Source organism: Python bivittatus, unplaced genomic scaffold, assembly GCF_059951505.1.
Source record: "Python bivittatus isolate LINGU-HERP-01145 unplaced genomic scaffold, Pbiv_v1 ctg000570_np1212, whole genome shotgun sequence".
Classification (NCBI taxonomy): Eukaryota; Metazoa; Chordata; class Lepidosauria; order Squamata; family Pythonidae; genus Python; species Python bivittatus.
Genome location: NW_028277097.1, coordinates 10,061,836 through 10,082,748, shown reverse-complemented (window position 1 = coordinate 10,082,748; position 20,913 = coordinate 10,061,836). Strand labels below are relative to the sequence as shown.

General features: G+C 39.1%; 1 protein-coding gene across 1 annotated transcript in view; it reads right to left on the bottom strand.

The window, feature by feature from the left end:
- Positions 1 to 4,543: 4,543 nt before the first annotated feature.
- Positions 4,544 to 20,913, bottom strand: part of MTMR12 (myotubularin related protein 12) — a 44,568-nt gene continuing 28,198 nt past the window's right edge. The window contains exons 13-16 of the mRNA XM_088152736.1: positions 19,570 to 19,742; positions 16,113 to 16,280; positions 8,285 to 8,446; positions 4,544 to 7,256 (exon numbers count right to left, since the gene is read on the bottom strand). Coding sequence (XP_088008862.1) covers positions 6,684 to 7,256; positions 8,285 to 8,446; positions 16,113 to 16,280; positions 19,570 to 19,742 — 1,076 coding nt within the window. The 3' untranslated portion in view covers positions 4,544 to 6,683. The remainder of the gene's footprint in view (positions 7,257 to 8,284; positions 8,447 to 16,112; positions 16,281 to 19,569; positions 19,743 to 20,913) is intronic.

Here is a 20,913-nt window from a genome sequence, read left to right as displayed (position 1 = left end):
CTTCATGAAATGTGTTTAGGAGACTGCATTGCTATGCCTTCCTCACCAGGAAATTGAAGTCTGCTGTGACTGAGTGAGAGGAGTCCCTCTAGCAACAAATGGCTTTTTGATCCCTGTCTTCTTCTCACAAGCCGAAATGCTCGCTCTCCATCTGACATACCTTCTACCACAAATATCTAAGCAGCATGCACACGCATGCAGTTCATTGCTTGCCTGCCCATAAAGCTAGCTGGTTCAGATCACCAGATGTAATGCATTGTTCCCCCCGATCTGCTGCTGCCTGAAAGAAATGATTGTGATTCGTAAGAAAGTGAGTCCCAAATAGGGTATCCCAGGGGATAAGGATTCTGGAAATAATGTGAATCAATTCTTGTTATCAAGAACAATGAATTATTTTTCAGGAGTCATACCTCCTGGAGTTGGCAGATACAATGTAATGATAATAGGGGCCTTTCCCAATCAATAATCCTGAATGGCCCCCAATTGTTCCCCTCTTCCTTGGTGTCCCCAAAAAAGGTAGTAATGGGGGGGGGAGGCCTACCTTTGTCTATCTTTTTTATTCATCATCTTGCAATGTATCACCAAGACCACCCCTTGGAAAGGGGAGATCCAGAGATGCAAGTTCAAGTCACACACTTTAGCTGATATGTACACTTCTGGTTTGTGATGTTGGTGCTGCATTGCAGCATTTATTAGTGAATAGGCACTAGCAAGACAGGTGAGCCAAATGCCAATGAAGCATTGGGCAGAAATGTCAGTAATGCCTGTACCACCTTTGCCCCTATAATAGTCTTAAGCAGTAACCAAGAACTGCTTGATTGAATTGGACAATGAGGTGCCACCTCGTCCTTTACTCACAATTCAGTCACTGTCCAAAAATAAACCAGGAACAAAACTATCTTGGGGAGAATTCTAAGTGACTCTACACACTTCCACCTTTGTCTCTGTATGCCTTCAAAAATATATCTTTTGTAGCTCCAACACTACATTTGGCTTTGTAGACTCTCCAAACAACAGGATTCTTGGCCAGTCCAAGAATTCCAACATGTAAATCAATCTGGACAGATTCATTTGGTTCTTTGGATTAGCATTTAAATAGATTTCCATTATCCAATGCATTCGCTTTGAAAAAGAAATCTGGATAAGACCAATCTCTAGTTTTATTTCATGTCAACATAATTATCAGCAGTTCCTGAACAAATAGAATGTGCATACATTTTAGGCATTTACTTATCTACATATTGCATACTCGAAATGGCTCAGCATTGAACAAAAGGTCTCCTTTAAAGTGAGCCAGTGAACTAAAAGATAAATCTAGATGGATATAACTGACTGAGGTAACTAGCTTGTTCCTATTTAGGTGGTACCAAACAAGGTTAAGCAGGGTTAGACCTGGCTCCTGCTTGGATGGGAAACTACACTGGGATGTAAAAAAGAAATCCCCGAAGACAATATAAAACTACTTCCCTATTGTTGCATGGATGTGTCATCCCAGGAATGGAGTCTGACTCAAGGAAGCCTGTGCCCTTAATTAATTTCCACATTGCCCATTTTCTCCCTTCTTCCTATTGCCTCAGCACTGTAATACATTTAAGATCATGCTTCAACCCTCACATCCAGCGAGAGAAAATATGCTCTTATATTTACATTTATCACATGCATTTATCTGTGACAGCTTTCCCCAACCAGGAGAACTTCCTTCTGATTATCTCATTGTCAGCATGACTTCACCTGCAGTGAGATAGCCAAAAGATGGTGGCTATAAGCAAAGGAGGAGGTATGTTTCATAAATTCCAGCAAATGCTGAGCCAACAGACACTGTATCCAAGCAGAGTAAGATTTTTTCTTCCTGTGCCTCTGAGTCAGCACTGACTCCTGGCGACGGCCTGGACAAGTCCCTGCAGTTTTCTCAGCAAGATTTTGGAAGTAGCTTGCCATTGCCTGCTTCCTAGTGCTGAGAGAGAGACCGGCCCAAGGTCACCCAGCTGGCTTTGTGCCTAAGGCAGGACTAGCTGTCTTTAAAATACTATCTTTCTTTAAAGAACAATACTTTGCCGAACTTCTAACACATTGTGTTCCACACATATTAAGAGACCCAGTTTTGATGTAATACAATAATAAAAACTGGAAGTACACTAGGTGTTTGTAGCGCTTCACTTCTTGTGTTTGAGTGAATTGTTTGGCCATACCAGAGAGCGCGCTGGAATACAGATATAGTATCTTGTCTCTTTGTAGGACGGAATTCTCAAATGCATACAGAAAAGGAACAGGCAGTTCAAAGAAAGTAGTTATGTAAGCCCCATTAACCAGAGCAAACCTTAATACTGATGTGATTGGATGGAATGTTAGCCTTTCAGTGGTAGCAATTGTTTAATTTTAGGATCCTGTCCCATAACCAGCTACCGTTTAAAAAATGAGTGTTTGGGAAGATAGATTGTTTGGCAGAAATGTGATTCAAAGGGTAGGAGAAGGGAAGTGCAGTGTTACACAGAACAGAGTCAGGTTTAATGCCAAAACATGCAACCACAAAGTACAATCCCAGATAACCTTTTACCTACTAAGACAATCTTGAACAATGACAGACAAACTCCAATCACTAAACACCTAGCCCTCTCAGCTCTACCCATCTCACCAGAAGAAACCCTGGTGATAAAACGCACTCAATTATTTAAAGTAGAAAGACCAAACATAATATATGAAGTGGGGAATGAATGTGGTGGAACAAGGATGGTTTGGCACGACAGAAAGGTATGGAAAGGGATGCGAATGCTGTTGGTATAAACTAGATTTATATTTTCCTTTTTCCTCCTTGCTCGCGTCTTTACTTTACTTCTTTTCAGCACTTGACATCACGTAGCATCTCCTGAAAGGGAATAGCATGGGGATGTGTGTGTGTGTGTGTTGTGTGTGGACAGCGCATGCAGCAATCGATTGCATTCTTCTAGTAGTGCCATGAAAGACAGGGATCACATAATCTGGCCCTTGCCTTATTTTTTGTGGTCTTGCGTTCCATTGCTTCACATTGCCCATACCTTTAACGAAAGAGTCAGCTATCTGGATCTCCTCCTGATTTGAAAACAGAAATTAAATTTCTTCCTTCACTGATCCTCAATCACTCAGCTGATCAAAGGTAATTTAAGCGTTTTGATGCCGCCAATCTTACAGAAAATCGGGCATTTTCCCTCTTAACAAAATGTTCAGCAATGGTTTTACTGGCTGGGAATTCTCAGAGCTAAGTCCTCACCTCTGGAAAACAGAGGTTAGAAGTTAGAGAAAGGGCCTCTTCATTTTGTCTGCCTCAGAAACCAAGTAGAGAACATATCCACATATAGTTTGACTTTTTAGTTTTTGCTTAATCATGGTAAATAACTCACAATTGACTGGGTTCACACAGCATGTTAAGCCAAAACCCAAACAAACCATATTAAAGTTTAAAGGGACATGGGACCCCATGGTATGTGTGGAAAGATCAGTCCTGGATCTCTGTCAGTGATTGTTCCTTCCCTCTCGCACCATAGAAAAATGTAAACTAAGAGAACTTCTAAGGCTAATATAAAGGTAGATTCCAACTTTGTACAAAAGCTATCTCTGGGGATGGGGGGCTGTGAGAATTCATGTTACAACATGAAATATCTGGAGAATTATATACATTTCTCTATACCGTGAACACACGCTTTCTAATTTTTCTTTCTCTCCCAGAAGAAATAAATCTATTCTGCATTTCTCTTTGCCATAGGAAACACACACCTTAAGGAGTTAAAACAGAGACTATTCTTATGGATAGAGACATATAGCAGAAATATACAGGACTACCACCAAGGACCACTGGAAAGGTGTGGTCCTCAGTCTACAAATGAATTATCAATTCATGGCAAAGACCTGCCTGGTCCCATCCACACGATATAGATAGTTCTGCTAGGGAAAAAAAGACTTTGTTCTGACTACCAGTTACTCTCAAAGTACAGAATGAGAAGAAGCATATCATGCCTCTACAATTTAGCAAGTGATTTAAAGCTGTTGCATACACTGAAAACTTCTGTCCAAGCAAAACCATTCACAATTCTTTTTACTGGCATCCTGAATCTAAATCTCTTTATTTTATTGATTGGGCTATTTTGACAGGTAATATTTAAAAATGGATTCCAAATAAAAAACACAGTTTTAACTATTCCAATCCACAATGTGGTCATTAGTTGGAGGAAAGGAAAAAAACACTAATATTTTATTGAGAACCAATAATGCTACCACTTTTACCATGCTTCTGAAAGTAGGACACTAATTGGGATAAAATGCTTAAGGTCAGCCTCGGAGCAAAGAATCTCTACAAGAAGTTGAACAGAATTTGGATATCCATGTCAGCCAGAGTGAATAGTAAAAGGTAAGGTGGATTCAGAATTCTCTGTAGAAAGCAGCTATATATGCGTCCTATAGGCCAGTATTCATATTTCATTCATACAGAAATAACTGAAACTGACATCATATGAGAACAAGCAAAGAACAGACAGCTGTGATTCAAACACTATTTTTAAAATTATTAGTAAAAGTACATTTTATTAACAAATAACATAGATCCAAATAGATTACAGTGAGTTACAGGAAGATTTTTCCTTAAGTACTGTTAAAGCTAAGCTTGTATTCAGTGTAAAAACTGAGAGGTAATAACACAATACCTGAAAAAATCAATGACATTTAAATAATTTTCATTCATACAGTGCTGTGTTCTGATCAATACTAGAATGGAGCAATTCCATAAGCTATTATAAAAATTCATCCATATATTTTTCTATAGATAAACAATATTTGACAGCTTAAATATAAATACATTTCCATGATCAATATATTACAATAGTACTGTCAAAAATAATATTTAAGCCTAATGTTAGTGTTTTTTAAAAAGTATTCAAATTACAATTCAACCAGCTATAAATTGGAGGATCTGGACTAGCTGCAGCAAATATTAGACACCACAAGGAAAAAAGTACGAAATATTAGCTTTCGGAAGGCTCACATACAAATAAGTTTGTGTTTCAAAAATTCTGAAAACTCAAGGAGTTCATAAGAGCACGATTCATAAGGCAACGTGGACTTTAGCACTTTGGCTTTTATGCACACCAATGTGTACACGCCTTAATATTCCCAAAAAAAGTACTCCTTATCCTTGCTCCCAACAAAACTAAAAGAAAAGCAAATTCTGTTTGTTACAGTGGACACAATCCAAAGCCAGAAATGCACCTAGGAAGGGCCAATTCAGGAATCAGACATCAGACAGAATGAGCTTTCCTCATTCTACAGCCCACTAACTGGGTTGGGCAACTGTTTTCCCAAACTCTTAACCAGCATAGCCAACAGGTGGAAATGTTGGTGAAAGCTGTACTATTTTTATCAATTTATCCCTCATTCTCTGAAAATGTAGTCCTGTTATGAGTCAGTTCTATCTTGTGCACTACTTCTAACTTTGGATTATGTTAGTTCGTTATCAGATTTAATTGTCGAAGTCCATTTGACAAGTCCATTTCTTTAGAATAGGCAGACTAGGTTTAATAGGCATTTCTGTATGGCTTTTATAATTGCAGTACTATTGTAGTAACATTCTGTAATCCAAAATTCCACTGTGCAGACTCTTTACATTCATTATTAGCTTTAATGCCATGTTTTTAAGAAGCACAAATACTGGATGACAAATCCAGTTTCATTGCTGAATACAATTCTTTAAATGCCTTCCTAACAGAAGGACTTGAGACTCAGTGCAAGCTACTAGGATTGGTGAGGAAGATCAACATAAGCACCCTACAAACATTTTGACAAACAATTCTAGTTTACTGACATCTTATAAATTCCACTGCTTCTTGTACTGGGCAATAAATTGCCATGACTTCACACACCAGTCAGAAAATACACAAGAAACAGAGGCCAACAAATAAGGCTGAGATGAACTCAAGACCATTAATTTTATGAAAATAACACAATGTTAGAACTCTAAAGAGGATGTATGATCAGAACAAGTAGGATTCGTGACAGTCTTTACTCTTTATTTCTCAAGCTTGAATTTAAAACAACTGACAAATTCAAACTACTTAAAAAAAATAAGATTCTCCTTAGAAAGATTGGTTTTATCAAAGATGCAATAAAAAGACAATTCTCCCAGACTAGGCTGTTCTCCAATTCTGATGAACATTAGATACCACCACTTCTTAACACTGAAGTAGGTAGGCTCCAATAGATCTTTCTTGATATTTTTAACATCTTAATTTTTCCTGTGACTGCTCAACAATCAGTTTTTGGGGGTAGGGAGATTAGACTCATTTATTGAGGAGGGTAAGAAATAGAACAGACTCTTGCTAGAGAAAAAAAAATGTTCATTTTGTTTAATCCTGACACTCTAGCATTATCTTCCATGCTGTCGCAGCAGGTTCTTACACACTGGTAATAAAAAAGTGATCTCCCTTCCTGTGGCAAAAGAACCTAAACAAGAATAAGGTTGTTGTAACTCCCCCCACCTCAATGTCTATGGAAAATATGTCAGTGTTCTCAAACAAAGAGGAGGATGAAAACTTAACTAATCATCTTTAGCCAGAATACAACCAAAAGGGAATTATGTGCCCCTCTGAAATTAATTTTATTCCGGTAACTGGATAGAAATACAGTTCTTTTTTTTAATTCTATAACTGAAAGCAAGCATTACATCAATCACCACTTAGATCAACATACTCATCATCTCTCCTGGCCAAATCTTCTTCACCTTCCAAATCTTTCCAAATGCTGGTAGGCAAAACTGGTTTAAGAGAATGTCTCTGAAGCAAGGCAAATGGAAATAAGGATGACAAACGAGCAGGATTTCTCATGAAGGGAGAAGCTTCTGTATCATCGTCAGAGTTGGCCTGATGATGTCTTTCATCCATTTTCTTCTGCAAACCCTGTACATCTTCCATTACATCTAAGATTTTTGTTGCAGTGGCAACTGCACCTCCACCAGGGAGTTGAGCTTCAGGAATCCATCGTAAATACCTCTGTGCCCACACTTTGATTTCTGGTCCTTCTAAACATGGCAGGAGGAGTCCATGAAGGTCAACAGGTTTACTATGCCAACTGTCATAGAATTCTCTGGAGTTATTCTGAAGTTCATCAGAAGAAGTTATCAACCTGCTGATTCTTTTGCCCAGGAGGTTTTTAATTAATTGGTCTGTTTCTTCCTTAAAAAAGCCCCTTTTTGGAGGAGGTTTTGCTTGTGTCAGGGGCAAAGAGAGTTGCCGCTGATGCTTTAAAAGAAAAGAAATTTAGAAGACAAAATTAAAACTGTCTGAACTCAGTTCTAGCTTAGTTTCTGGGCAAAGTGGACAACTATAGTCAGTCTGAGCTATGATGATATCCCAAGTTAAAACAAAATGCATAGAAGTTCCAATTGCTATTCATCTTATTTCTTGCAAGGGGACCTCATGAAGATTTTTTTTAATATACTCAAAATTTGGTTATAACAGATAACTTATTCCAAGAATTTCCATCAGAGGATCAAATTGCATTAGAATTGAGAAAAATTAACACCTGATGATTACAGCCATAGCTAAAAAATGCAATTTTTTTGCAACTGCCATACGAGAAACTAAGTATCAGTTGAGCAATTTTTAGCATTTCCTTTGGTCATATTCTTCAAGGTTAAATAATTTTTGCACATGCGTTTAAATCTCAGGGTATGATTTATATACAACGTTAATCCGAGAGACGAGAAAAGGATATTATCTAACTGAAGACAAATGTTAATACTATTCTATTTTGCTATGAGTTAACTCTATAAAGCAGGGGTGGGGAGCGTTGCTGAGGCCTGGGAAGAAATGTTTGCCCAAACCTTACTGCAGAGAGGCACAGACTATGTAAACTGGGGGACGATTCTGAGGTGTGTGATTTTAATGGGAGAGCTCTGGCAAAGGATGTAGGAGGAACTTGTCCTGATCATATGACTTCCTGCACGGTGTTCAGAAAGTCCATCTGACTGGAATGTGTTTTCACTTATGATGTAAAGTCAGGAAACAAGCAAGAACGTTATAGGAAATAGGAATGATGTTAAATCAATAATGCCTAATTTGGGCCAAATTGCAGACATATTTTTTGGGTGTCCTTCCAAAAATATTGGCACTTTTAATGCCTCCTTTTGATCTTGGCAGTTGCATCAATTATAGTTATTTTAATTCACATGTTCCAACCTAACTGAACAGTGGTTAACATATTAAATTAGCAGCCCAATCTCTATTACTCCTCCAGTGTTTACAGTGCAAATATTCAAATATCTTACCTTGAATCGTGAAGCTTTCTTCTGACTTTTGTCTAGTTTTGGCTTTTCTGCATAAAGAGGGTTGTTAAGCAAAGCCTGAGCCTCGTGTTCAAACTGCACAGACCAATCCCAAACTGAAAGAAAACTAAGTTTTCTGCCTTCTGTAGCAAGACTTCCTCCATACTATTAAAAAAAAAAAAAAAAAGTCTGGAATTAATTTAGAAATGCATTTTCTCCAATATGCAGTGCTTCAATGTGATTTTTAATAGAATGGAATCCATTATCCATTATTTTTCTACAAGTAGTCCTCAAGTTACAATAGCAGTTGGGACCAGGACTGTTGTTGTTAAGTGGTGAGGTTGTAAAGCGCAACCTCACGACTGCATTGCTTAGCAACAGCAATCTAGCCAGTCCGGTCGTTAGTGGGAGGCAGCTAGAATCCAGGTAGGGAATGCGGGGGTGCCATGGGGGCGTGGGGGGGGGGCCTGGGAGGCGCAGCACAAACTGTGAGTTGCAGGAGGGGGGTGCTGCAGTGCAAGTACAGGGAGGTCTGGGAAAGAGGGCGCTGGTGGGTGCTTGTTCAGTACAATAGCAGCATTCTTCCAATTCCACAAATGCAGTCCTCACATACGTTTAAGCAAACTGCACAGCTACTCCATAAATCATACCATATTTTTTAACATTTCTCCAGTTAAATCATTTACATTTGCAGCATTACTATTTTTTAAAACATTCTTACAATATTTATGACTTTTCATGTATTTTTTCTTGGACACTAATAGTTATAGAATTTACTATTATATTGGGCACAATTGTGCTCTTGTTCAAACTTTGGGCCCTATGAGAAAGTACTAAACACTGTTTAAAGGAAGCTCTTCTTGAACCCTAGATGTGGCCCTGTAGTTAGAGGCTAGGCTCCCCAGAATTGAGGCTCAAGCTTGTTAGTAGAGCTATGTATAGCTCAGGGTGGATGTGTCCTATTAAGAGTTCTTTGAGCTAGGTTTCTGCATTGTCAACATTTCATTACCATATTAGGTAACATCACTAGTGCAGGAAATGGGAGAAGTGAGGGTAAAGGATGGTTGTTAAATTGCATGTAAATGAATGAAGTCTTTGTGAAGGCTAGAGCTTGGTAAACAATAATATCCACTTGGCTAAGGCTCAATTTAGCCACTTTTGGGCTGCTACCATTATCTTGAAGGGCCAATTATACACCACAGGGTTAATCTAGGGTTAGACAAGATTAAGAATGCCATCAGACAACAGCCAGAGGATAATGAGTTTCAGAATTAGTTGAGCCAAAACGTAAGAATTCATCGCCTCAAGATACAGAGGCCCTCTTTTGCAAAATATTCTTTTGCACATAGTTAAAATGTGGGTGGGCATTTTCCAAAGCCCATTATAATGCCTTATCAAAAATTTTAGAGAACAGATTTAATAAAACCACAAAGCTTTAATAATGAAGCTTTGAAGCTTATGTCCAGGTAGGACAAGTGAAATTGAATCTATTGAGCTTATCTTTTAATTGTGAATTTTACTCTGATTCAATACAAATGCTGCTTCTGCTTTTATTTAAGAACTTCCCTGGGCATTCAGATAATAATTTATTAAACTGTATGCTACCCGACTCTCAACGACTCTGGGCAGCTCACAACAATCAAAGGAAGAAATTAAAATAAATACTAAAAACAAAGAAAAAAAGATGGCAAGTGTGATGATGTGAGGTCTCACTCTTCCTCACCAAAGGCCTGAGTGAAGAACCAGGTCTTCATGGCTGTTCTAAACAACATCAGAGTGGGGGCCATCCAGATCTTGGGGAGAATCTCATTCCAGAGGCAGGTACTGCTACAAAGAAGGGGCGCTTCTGGGGTCCTGAGAGGTGACGTTGTTTAATCAAAGAAACCCAGAGCACACCAACCCTACAGGATCAAATCAGCTGGGCAAGTGTTATAAGAGACAGGCAGTCCCTCGAATAACCAGGCCCTATGCCAGATGGCTTTAAGCAGATAGAAGCTCTAAAGTCACTCACCTGGTGGCAAAATTTGGGGCAGTATTTATAAGAGCGTCCCTGGTAAGATCACCACTGAGAGATATTGCTAATTAATTTTGATATACACAGATTATATTGTAAGGATGTTTATCATTGCATATAATGGTTATTTTATTTAATTCTGGTCTAAGCCCATAATAAACTTTGTTATAATGTTTACTCAATTACACTTGTTAATGTGTCATATCATCCCCATACAAATCTTGGACATACTCCTTCTAGCATTCTTTAATTTCAGTTTCATCCCAAATCATTGAATCACTTTTATTTTAATTCCATTCATTCTACTAGGGACTCCTCACTTAGCACTTTTTACCCACTTCCAAAATAATTTATTTCCATGAAAATACTGTCTCTGTCTATTGGATAATCAAGATTAAATCAAATCAAATCAAAGTTTATTGCAGTCTTGGACCAGTACAAGGATGATGCTCTGTGAAAATATACACAGTCTATCTTAAAATAATAGCAACCTAGAATAAAATAAAATTAAAAGTTAAAATTAAATTAAAATATATTTATAAAACTAACTAAACTCTGTGGGTGCAATCTAAGGTGCAGCCTATACTAGGTGAAAATATAGTCACTGAGATTATGTTAAATATAAAATGTAAAATGTAAGTATCTAAAATTACCATATAGTTTATAGAAATCTAAATGAATTACTATTACATAAAATACATTACATAAATTAGCCCATCTGGGGTCTGGCAAATCTTCATTGCTGCAGCACAAAACCTGGCTACCTGTGCTGTGACAATAGGCTTTTCATCTATGAGGATTATTTATTTATTTATTTATTTATTTAAATAGACTTGTCCCCGCCCATCTCCCCACAATGGGGGACTCTGGGTGGCTTATATAGTCTGCATCTGGGCGACCAGGATATTTACCAGTCAGAAGTGAGATGAGTTTGGTTCAGAGATCTCTGTAGAAATCACAGCGGAGGAGGACATGGTCTGTGGTTTCCACCTTTCCAGAGTCACAAGAACAAAGCCTTATGGCCAACGGTATTTTTTAATATTTGCCCTCCAGTACCGCAGAGGTGAGAGCATGGCATCAAGTTAAAGAAAAGGCTTTCCAATGGCTTGGGTGTTTCGAGCTGTGTAAGATAACTGGCAGTAGTGATGATATATTTATTGTATGCTGGAGACATACAGTATCTAGGACCTTCCCTAGAATCTGCTCACCGTTCTATATCCTTTATCCTTTGTTTCAGCTCTTGTTTGGCCTGGTTGTATTCCATCTTGAGAACTGAGGATGGGGAATAGCCTAGCTTTAAAAGATTAGTGTTGATGGCCTTAATCCATGTGGGTTGAAAGTTATCCTGAAGAATGAGAGGTGCTAGGCCTTTGGGGTAAAAGTTGAGCTTTAGCCAAAGGTTTAGAGAGGCTAGGCACACTCTTGACTCATCTTTTATCATATTGGCCAACTAGAGTCCCATAGAGCGGCTGAGCTAACAACTTGGCTTGAAAGAGTTTGAGTGCAGCTGGAATGTAAGATCCTCCCTTACAATGAAAAAATTTTAAGATGGCGTTGGCAGATCTTTGTCCAGAGGCTGTAGCATGTTCACAGTGAGCTTTCCTCGAGCCAGAGGCATGGATGACTACACCTAAATACTTAAAACTGGTCACTTGCTCTATTCTATGATCATGAATACTCCATGAACTGAGTTTTGGCCTATTGGCAAAAGCCATTATCTTAGTTTTCTGGTAGTTTATTTCCAGTTTATTGTTATCACAGTGCTGGGCCAGAGTTTTCAGAGCTCGTTTGAGGCCTATGGGTGTTCTAGAAAGAACTACAGCATCATCTGCGTAAAGTTAACAGGGCAATGCTACGGTCCCCTAGTTTAGGGGGATGGAGATCTAGATTGTTTACACAATTCACCATTTTGGTGATATAAAAGTTGAAAAGTAGGGGGGCCAGAATACAACCATTTCACCCCCTTTTGAACTTTAATCGGCTTCGAGACCCTTGCATATTACACCTGATCTTAAGGGTCGTATTAGTGTGTAGGGCACGGATTAAATGGAGAAGCCTGCAGTCAACTGATGTATCTTCCACCTTCTCCCATAGTCTGGGCCTAGATATGGAGTCAAAACCTGCCTTAAGATCTATAAAGGCAGCATACAATGTAGTTGTTTTATTGGTTGAATATTTTTCCATCAAATGCTGTAGGACTAAACATTGATCAATAGTGCCTCTGCCTTCTCTGAAACCAGCCTGCTCTTCTGCTATCAGGTTTCCAGCCAATCCTTAAGTTTTTCACGGAGATGTTTAGCATAAAGTTAGCTAATTATGTTTAACAGACTGATTGGCCTATAATTTGAAGGATTATCTCTCTTACCCTTCTTGAAGATTGGGACTATAATTGCCAAGCCCCAGTCCTCAGGGACACACCCAGTAGTGTCAATATAGGTGAAGAGCGATGCCAAGATTGGAGTCCACCACTCTATGTTAATTCTGGAGGAATAAAGTCAGCCCCCGGGGCCTTCCCCTTTCTGAGTTGGCCAATGAGAGACTTAATTTCAGAGGCTGATACAGGGGACCACTCAGGTAGAACTTCCTTCTTTGGCATTGCTGTCTTGTTGGAGGGCTCTTCATACATCCTCTGGAAGTATAATTCCCAGGCTTCAGGTGGTTTGAGTCTAGTGAAGTAGAAGTTCTAGACACCTGGTGGGATATTAAATGGCAGAAAAGAGAGTTCTTTATCTTTGCTCCTCAATGAGTTGTTTCCAGGTAGTTTTTATGTCTTTTTTCTTCTTATCAGCCACTAGATGCTTATACTGTTTTTTAAGGATGAGGTGTTCAAGGGTCTTAGTGTTTGTGTTGTTGTCCCCTGTCTTGGAGTTATATAGATGGCAGGCTGTGGTGAGAGCTTTCTTAGCTTCTGCGCAGTCTTTATCAAACCATGGCTTTGATAAGGTTGAGGATCTCTTAATCGAGAAGTCGGGGTCATAAGCCAGTAGAGGTTGTAGTTTTTGTACTAAAGTTTGTACAGGATCAGAGGATCCTGAGTGAAAGTCATTTGACATTTCTGCAGATTGTCCTCTACCGGTGCCTTCTTCATCTTCCGGTCAAGCTGAAGGGTCCATTTGACACGGCATCTTGCTTGTCCTGCTGGGGAAGTTGCAGGAGTAAAATAAGCCTCAAGGTCCCTTGACCAAGTAGGGGTCTTCAAGTATAAACAAAATGGGAAATGATCTAAATGGGGTAGTACCTTGAAATTCTCTACAGAGTGTAGTAGGTTCATGGTAATTAGCATGTAAACGATGATACTTGTTCTGAGCTCTGCCATGAATGTAAATTTGCCTGGGTAATCTCCTACACTGGAACCATTTAGTATGAGGAGGTTGAACTTATTTGCCAATTTTGCAAGACAAAGCCCAGCAGAGTTAAATCTACTGTCTCTGGACAGATGCGGGAGGGGGGTGCAAACTGAGTTACAGTCCTGAGCTGGTGGGTACTGATGAAATTTGGTCTATAATGTATAGTCATCAGAGCCCATCCTGGCATTAAAGTCATCCCCAAGAAGTACCATAGCTTTGGGATATTCCAGAAGAAGGTTGCTGATATATTGATCTAACTCTGCCCATGTTGCATTGATTTCAGCTCTTCTTTGCAGTGGAGGGAGGTAAACATTGATTAGCAAAAAAGCAATACCCAAGCCAAGAAGTAGGGCCAAAGCCATTTGTCTTAATGAGGGAATAGATATAAGTATTACTCTTAGAGAGGTAGGGATAAGGATGCCCAAGCCACCTTTCAGCCACCCTGGTCCTCTGCCTGGAATTGCTTCAATTTTATCTGGATGGTATCCATTAAGCAGAAGGTTGTCATCTGTCCAAGTTTCCTGCAACAGCATTACGTCCTTACTGTGCAAGGGGTCGAAATGATTAAGGCCTCTATTGTGATACCAGCCAGCTATGTTCCATGTTAGGATTTTTAGGGCATTTGCCTTAAACTGGTCTGCATGGTGTCATACCTTCTGTGTTATAGGCTCTGGTCTGACAGTGCCCTCTTTATGGTTCTGCTGGATGCCACCAATACACTTATCTTCTGGAGATTTGGGCTTGAGATTTTCAAGGGGCTGCTCATCAACCTGCGCCACTACAAGAATTTTTGGTTTGGGGGCTTCTAGTGGTTTCAGAGGACTATTGGGACATGAGATAAGAACTGAGCAGCCCTCCATATCAGGTGCTACCTTAGAATTTTGTAGATCTTGATTTGTCGTGGCAGCTATGAGAGTGCAGGTAGGTTGCACTTTTTCAGGAGCACACTCACACTGTTGCTCAAAATGGGGATTATCATCCTGGGTATTTCATAAGGCAAAATGTATTAATGGCTTGGCTGTTTCACAAGTTGTCATTAAAGATTCTCTTAGATCATCTAGTCTCTTAAGTATATCAGCCTGTCTTGTATCTGGCAAGGCACTGAAGAAGTTAATCAAACTTTCTTCTAGTGAATCATTAGGCAGCTGTGTTGTTATAGGTTTAACAAATTGTTTGCTTAGATTTTTCCCTAGCAGAGGCTCTGTTGATAAAAAGTCCTTGAAATTATCTGAGGGAGTTTTGCTGTTGTGTATCAAAGTGCCAGTACTCTCTTGGTTGTGCTGAGTTATAAGCGAGCTAACTTCCTCAGAGTGAAAAACACGAATTGGAAAGATTGAAAAAGTGCTCAAAAAAGGTTTCATTTTAAAGAGCATGCTAGGTACCGCAGACTGTCCGAATGTCAACAAGACTCAACCATAACTGCCTCTGGGTGGGAGCCATTCTGCTTTTTTTAAGTCCAAAAATTGATTCTCATAGCGTAATAGCTGGCTTAAGGACTGATGATGGTTTTTTTAGATCCCCATCTGCCTCTGTTTATTCTGTTATTTAAAATTTGTAGTGTTATCTTATTAGTTTGTAGGAGACATTTGCGTATTAAAAGCTTTTCATCCTTCGCTCCTTTCTCTGCAAAACTGCTTATCTTTTTCTTTTCTTCTCTGACACTTCCTGTTAAAGGTTTAAGTTTAGAAGTGAGATCTCCCTTTCCTCTGCTGGCTGTTTGTAAGGCACACTTTAGGTACAACTCATTTAATTTGGCAGAGTGAGCAGTATGATTTAACTGGCTCTCAATGAATTTTATAAAAGATTCTTTTAGGGAGTCAACTTTATTTTTAATTGTGGTCAGCAGGTCAAAAATTGAAAGGACAGCTTGTGCAGTCAATAGGCTAAGCCTAGTTGTAAAATCTAGTGCATTTTGTTCTTTCAGGGATTTGAAATTAGAATCCATGTCTCCCTCCTGTACAAGTTGTTCAGTGGCTGAGCTGGCAGCAACTGCCTGCAGGGAGGAGGCATTCTCTATCAGAGATGAGGAAAGCTCTAAAAGTTGCTGGCTTTCAATCTCAGTCTGTAAATCCTATTTTAGAGGGTCATGTCTATCCGATAGATGAAGCAGAGGAGATTACTTACAGGGGAGCCTTGCTTACTTGTGACAAATCTGTCAACCTTCTGCTGTTTCAGCAGCTTGGATGATGGTTGTGTTGCAGAAGATGTCCTTTGTCGCTTCTTTCTCTCCCCCATGTCCAACAGATGCAAGGGCTTTATGATGTTTTAGGGACTTGGCATTCAGATTTAAAATATCTCTTGCAGAGAATGTGTTTATTAAATAAAACTAGATAAAAATTAAGATGTATAGCTAGGCTACTTACAAAAATGGATAAAACAAAATATCATAAGGAGCTCAGCAAGGAAGCTGCTGCTCCGTTGCCATCTTAGCTCTGTATAATTAAGATTATTTCCCTCTTAACTGTCTTACCGTAGTGGTGTCTCTCTGATATTGAGAATTGAAGAAGAAGGTGCTAAATATGGGGATGTAAAGGCTGTCAGACAGAACAGTAAGATATGTTTCTGTAAATTCAAACGCTGGTTGATATTGCTGAACCAGTTGCCAAACACAGTCCAAGAAGAACAAGAAAACTGGAGCCTAGAAAAATAAGGAAACTAGAATAGTATGAGATACATTAAACTGAGTAGTTGATGTGCTGCATTCAACAAGACTTGACTTAATAAGGCTTCTATCATGTCAGTGTCTATCCCTGCCTGATTTTTTTAAAGAAGAAACCACTATCATCATTACTAAGAAATTTAAAAAAAAAATCTCTTTCCACCAAATGAATTTCACCTTTCCCCCTTTCTTTTCACACTGGCCCTTAAAACATTTTAAAATATGTTTTAGTCACATGCCAAGATATGGTAGTACTGATCATAAATCTGACATTTAGATATTTTCCTTTTATGCTACGTCAAGCATTGTCACAAATAAAAATGCTCATAAAAGTTATACTTGCTCAACTGTTGCATTTACTAAGTTTTAGTAAGTTGCATTTACTACATTGTATTTATATGAAGGCAAGTTGCACAGCTATTCTTATTTTTCTATTATCGCTTGCCACTGAAGTCATTAAGATGCCCCAGTTCTAGCCAGAGCTATAAGTTAGGGGAAGGGTTTTAATGTTTTAGGGCCTGTAAGGCATATCTGGAATCCTAGAATGAAAACGTCAGAAACAGCCAAATTAGGCCATCAAATCCAATCCAATCCCTTGGTCATTGTAGGAATGCAAATTAAAGATCTCCAACACCTCCTCCCTGGATAACTGGTTCTACTGTGGAAGGGTTTTGTTAAAAAAATTACCCTAACATTTAATAAGAATCTTCCTTTCTGTAATTTACATTCATTATTCCTTTTATGCAACAGTTTCAGGTATCTGAAAAACACTATCATGTTCCTCATCACCCACCCACCCAGTTATCCTTTTAGAAGACTAAAGCATTCAGAACTTCTTTACTCTCATCAGTCCTACTTTCCTGATCATCATCCTCACTGCCCTTCCAAACCTGTTCAGTTAGTTTGCATCCTTTAAGCATGGTACCCCAAACCAGACACATTAGTCAAGGTGGGGTCTGATCAGTGACAAATAAAGTACAGCAATTATTCTCCATTATTTGGAAACTATATTTCCAATGTAGCATAAAACCACATTTTGCTTTTTTGCACCACACTTATCATATTCCATTTTCAATCAAGAGCTATTCCAATATTTCTTTTCCCAAAGACTATTACCAAGGTACCTAATTCTTTACTGTACATCTGATTTCTGTTTCCTAAGTGAAGAACTCTGTATTTATCACTGTTAAATTTAATTGTTTTTTCTCAACACATTTTTCTAAACCATTCATTTTAAATTGTATTTCTATCTTTTAGGATATTAGCTGTCCCATCCAATTCTAAATCATTTGCCAATCTGATGAGATTTTCTTAGCTCTTCATTCAAATCATAATAAAAGCATTTCAGAGTATAAAGCCCTAGATGGAATCTTGTGGCATCCCACTCAATACCTCTGATGAGAAACTACAGATGAGCACCTTTGGGTATGACTTAACTGTCATGCCATTCGGTCTACACTTAACTAGCTTGTCAATCAAAATGTCGTGGGTATTTTGCTGAAATCAAGATATATTTCATCCACAGCAAACCCATGCTCTGATAAAGAAATTCCTGAATCAAAACTGACAAAAGGCAGTCTAGCAAAACTTGTTCTTGATAAATTCAAGCTGATTTCTGATAATTAATTCTGGAAGGAGATAGCAGTGAGCCATTTCAGGGAAAGACAGGTTGGAAATCTGGTGCCAGTCCCTACTTCAGAACCCCTCTCAGCTCATGAGCCAGGCATCTGAATTTGTCCAGCCAGATTTTGTGTACTGTATCAGTCTCAACCACAGGAAAACCATGGGCTTGTCCCAAGTCATCTCTGGCCCCACCCCTGCAGCTGGCCACACATTTGATCTGGCCTTTATCTCACAACCGATGAGACATGATCTGATTCTGGGGGCCTTTTCCACCAGTGTTTTGTTACTGATGGATCACTCCCTTGTGACAACAGGGTTGACTGGAGCTACCAGCCTCCACAGGGAGGAAAGGTCAATTAGATGGTCTGCCTAAGAACCTGATAGATACAAAGGGTGTCCAGATGCACTTGGAGATTTTCCCAGAGATCTAAAGGCCAGTTCTACTGGGTACCCTGTTAGCTTCTGGAATATGGAGGCAGCCAGGGCACCCAGGAGCATTGGTCCTGAGCGGCTGCTCCCTGCCTATTAATCTTGGGTGGCTCCTTAGTTTTATGAGTTGCTCTAGGAAATGGAGTGAAGAGATGCCTGAGGCAACACTAGCAGAGAATGAGAAGTGGGTGTGATCACACATGGGTACGAGCTCAAATTTGAAACTATGGCAATAATTATGATAGAGTGGAATTATTTAACCCTTACTGGATCCGCAGAATGTCATTTGGCTATACTATTTAGATATCCTAGATAGGATATCTTTTTGGGAAGAAGGAGCAAGAAGAACCAGTCAGAGTACATAGTGATTGCCTGGTCAAACATTCTACAGATACATCACTCACATTCTCTAAACTTGAAGATGGATGGATGAAATCTGATGTGGTGACAGAGGTGATGTATTGTGATGTCACCTGGGGGGGTTTCTGAGCCTCTGGTTCTTGAGGAAGCGGACAGAGTTCTCTGTGATCTAGCTCTGGCACTTATGGACTAGGACCCTGCTGCATCTGGCTGGTTAAAGCAACCAGAGAAAGAAATGGGAGTTGGAGTCATAGAATAGTTAATACTTCTTTGAGAGAAAGGGAGATTCCAGGAATTCAGAAAGAGGCACCAGTCTGTCCACCTCTCACAAAGCCAGCCTTGAATCCAATGGTACTGGATAACTATCTCTATGTATCTTGTATAACTAACTATGTATCTTGTATATGATACAAACAACTCAACAAAGTAGTGTATGACATTTAATTTCATACTTCTTATTCTATCTAAAGCCAAGACTGTTGGTCTACTGAGTTTCTGAAGTTTTTTTATTTGTAACACATTATAGAGCGAGGTAGGAATAGATCAATTTATATCAATTGCATGTAGGGTTTGCCTACCATACATGAACTCCTTGTGCTATATATCACTTGGACTCTGAAGGTCAAAGGCCTAGTGTGATCAAGGCTGACAAAGCCTTGCCTGACTTTCTTGTTCCCTCAACTAAAATATTTTTGCTTCTGAAAGAGCGCTCACTTGAGCCCATGACATATTGAGGCAAGCTATCTACTGAGGCAAAGGCTCTACCATTTCCAGTTTCATGATTCTCAGTTTCCTTCCCTAGACATATTTTTGCTCAGAACATCTTTGTAGAACTTTGGCCCCATCCTAGTTATACCTCTTCTTTATCACTTTGCCGCAGTTGGTTACACCGATCCAAGAAAGCATGTCCTCCCATGATCCATTCTTTCTGAATAAGGCTCTGAAATCCCAGCTTGGTTCTACAGTATGAATCCATCATAACTTGAACCAGACAGGCAATCACACAACAGAGGTCAGAAGCATTCTCCTCTGAAAATAAAGAGACAAATAGAACTATTTAAGATATAACAAAAGTGTTTGTGGGCACTTCAAATAAAGGATATGTTTATGTTTTTACAGTCTCTTTCAGGGAAACATTGATGTTTATGAATGATGTTAGCATTCTTAATGTGTTTACTGAACATCCTGGCTCTGTTCAATTCTATTAAAATCAAATAAAGATCAAAATTAGTACAGAGCAGTAACTGACTAAGATAATATAGTATTACTTTACAGTATTTATCAAGTTACCTAATATGGTATTCAACATTTCTCTATCATTATGGTCATATAGATCAAAGGAATATATTCCAAAAGCAGCATGCGTTGAAGCAATATTTCACAGTGGTCAAAGCAAGGAAGATTACTGGGCATTATATCAGCATGAGACAGCATGAACACAAAGTGGAAGAATCTATACAACAGTTTAGTTAAGCATGTGGTAGAAAATATAATACAGAACCAGTTTCAGGACTCTAGAAAGAGCAAGATAATATAATGTCCAAAAGCAAGCCTTTATAAGCATCAAAGCCAATAACAGGGCTCACACATCACACTAAACATGGTTTATTTTAATGACCTACACAGAAGCCAAACCAACTGAGTTCACAGAGTAATACTAAGCCAAAATTAAATGAATCACATTTTATGACTTAGTGTTATGAATGACTTAGCAAGTTTGTTGTATTGGTTCTGATCCTGCTAAGTAACAAGACTGGAGGGTAACAGACATGCTAAACACCACCCCATCTAAACTACCCATCTGCAAGCTAGCCAACAGTACTACTCACAGGTGGAGAAAAATGGGACAGCAGAAGACAGGGTCTTCACTGAAAGGAAAACAAGGAGATAAGACAGAGGACAGGTGCAGGTGTTAAACCAGAATCCAAGAAACATGCTAGAAGGGCCGTGTTTTAAAATATAAGACAGCTCCTTGGTATATCTTAGTCAGGAATTTATAGCCATGTACAAGTCTTACAAATGTATACAGACCTGAACACAAGAGTAACTAAGCCCATTTCTTTTTCAACTACAGTGGAACCTCGGGTTACGAACGCCTCTGTTAACGAACTTTTCGGGTTACGACCAGCTCTGGCCGCAAAAATTTACCTCGATTTGCGAACTCCGCCTCAGGGTATGAGCAGGATACATGGCCATTTTC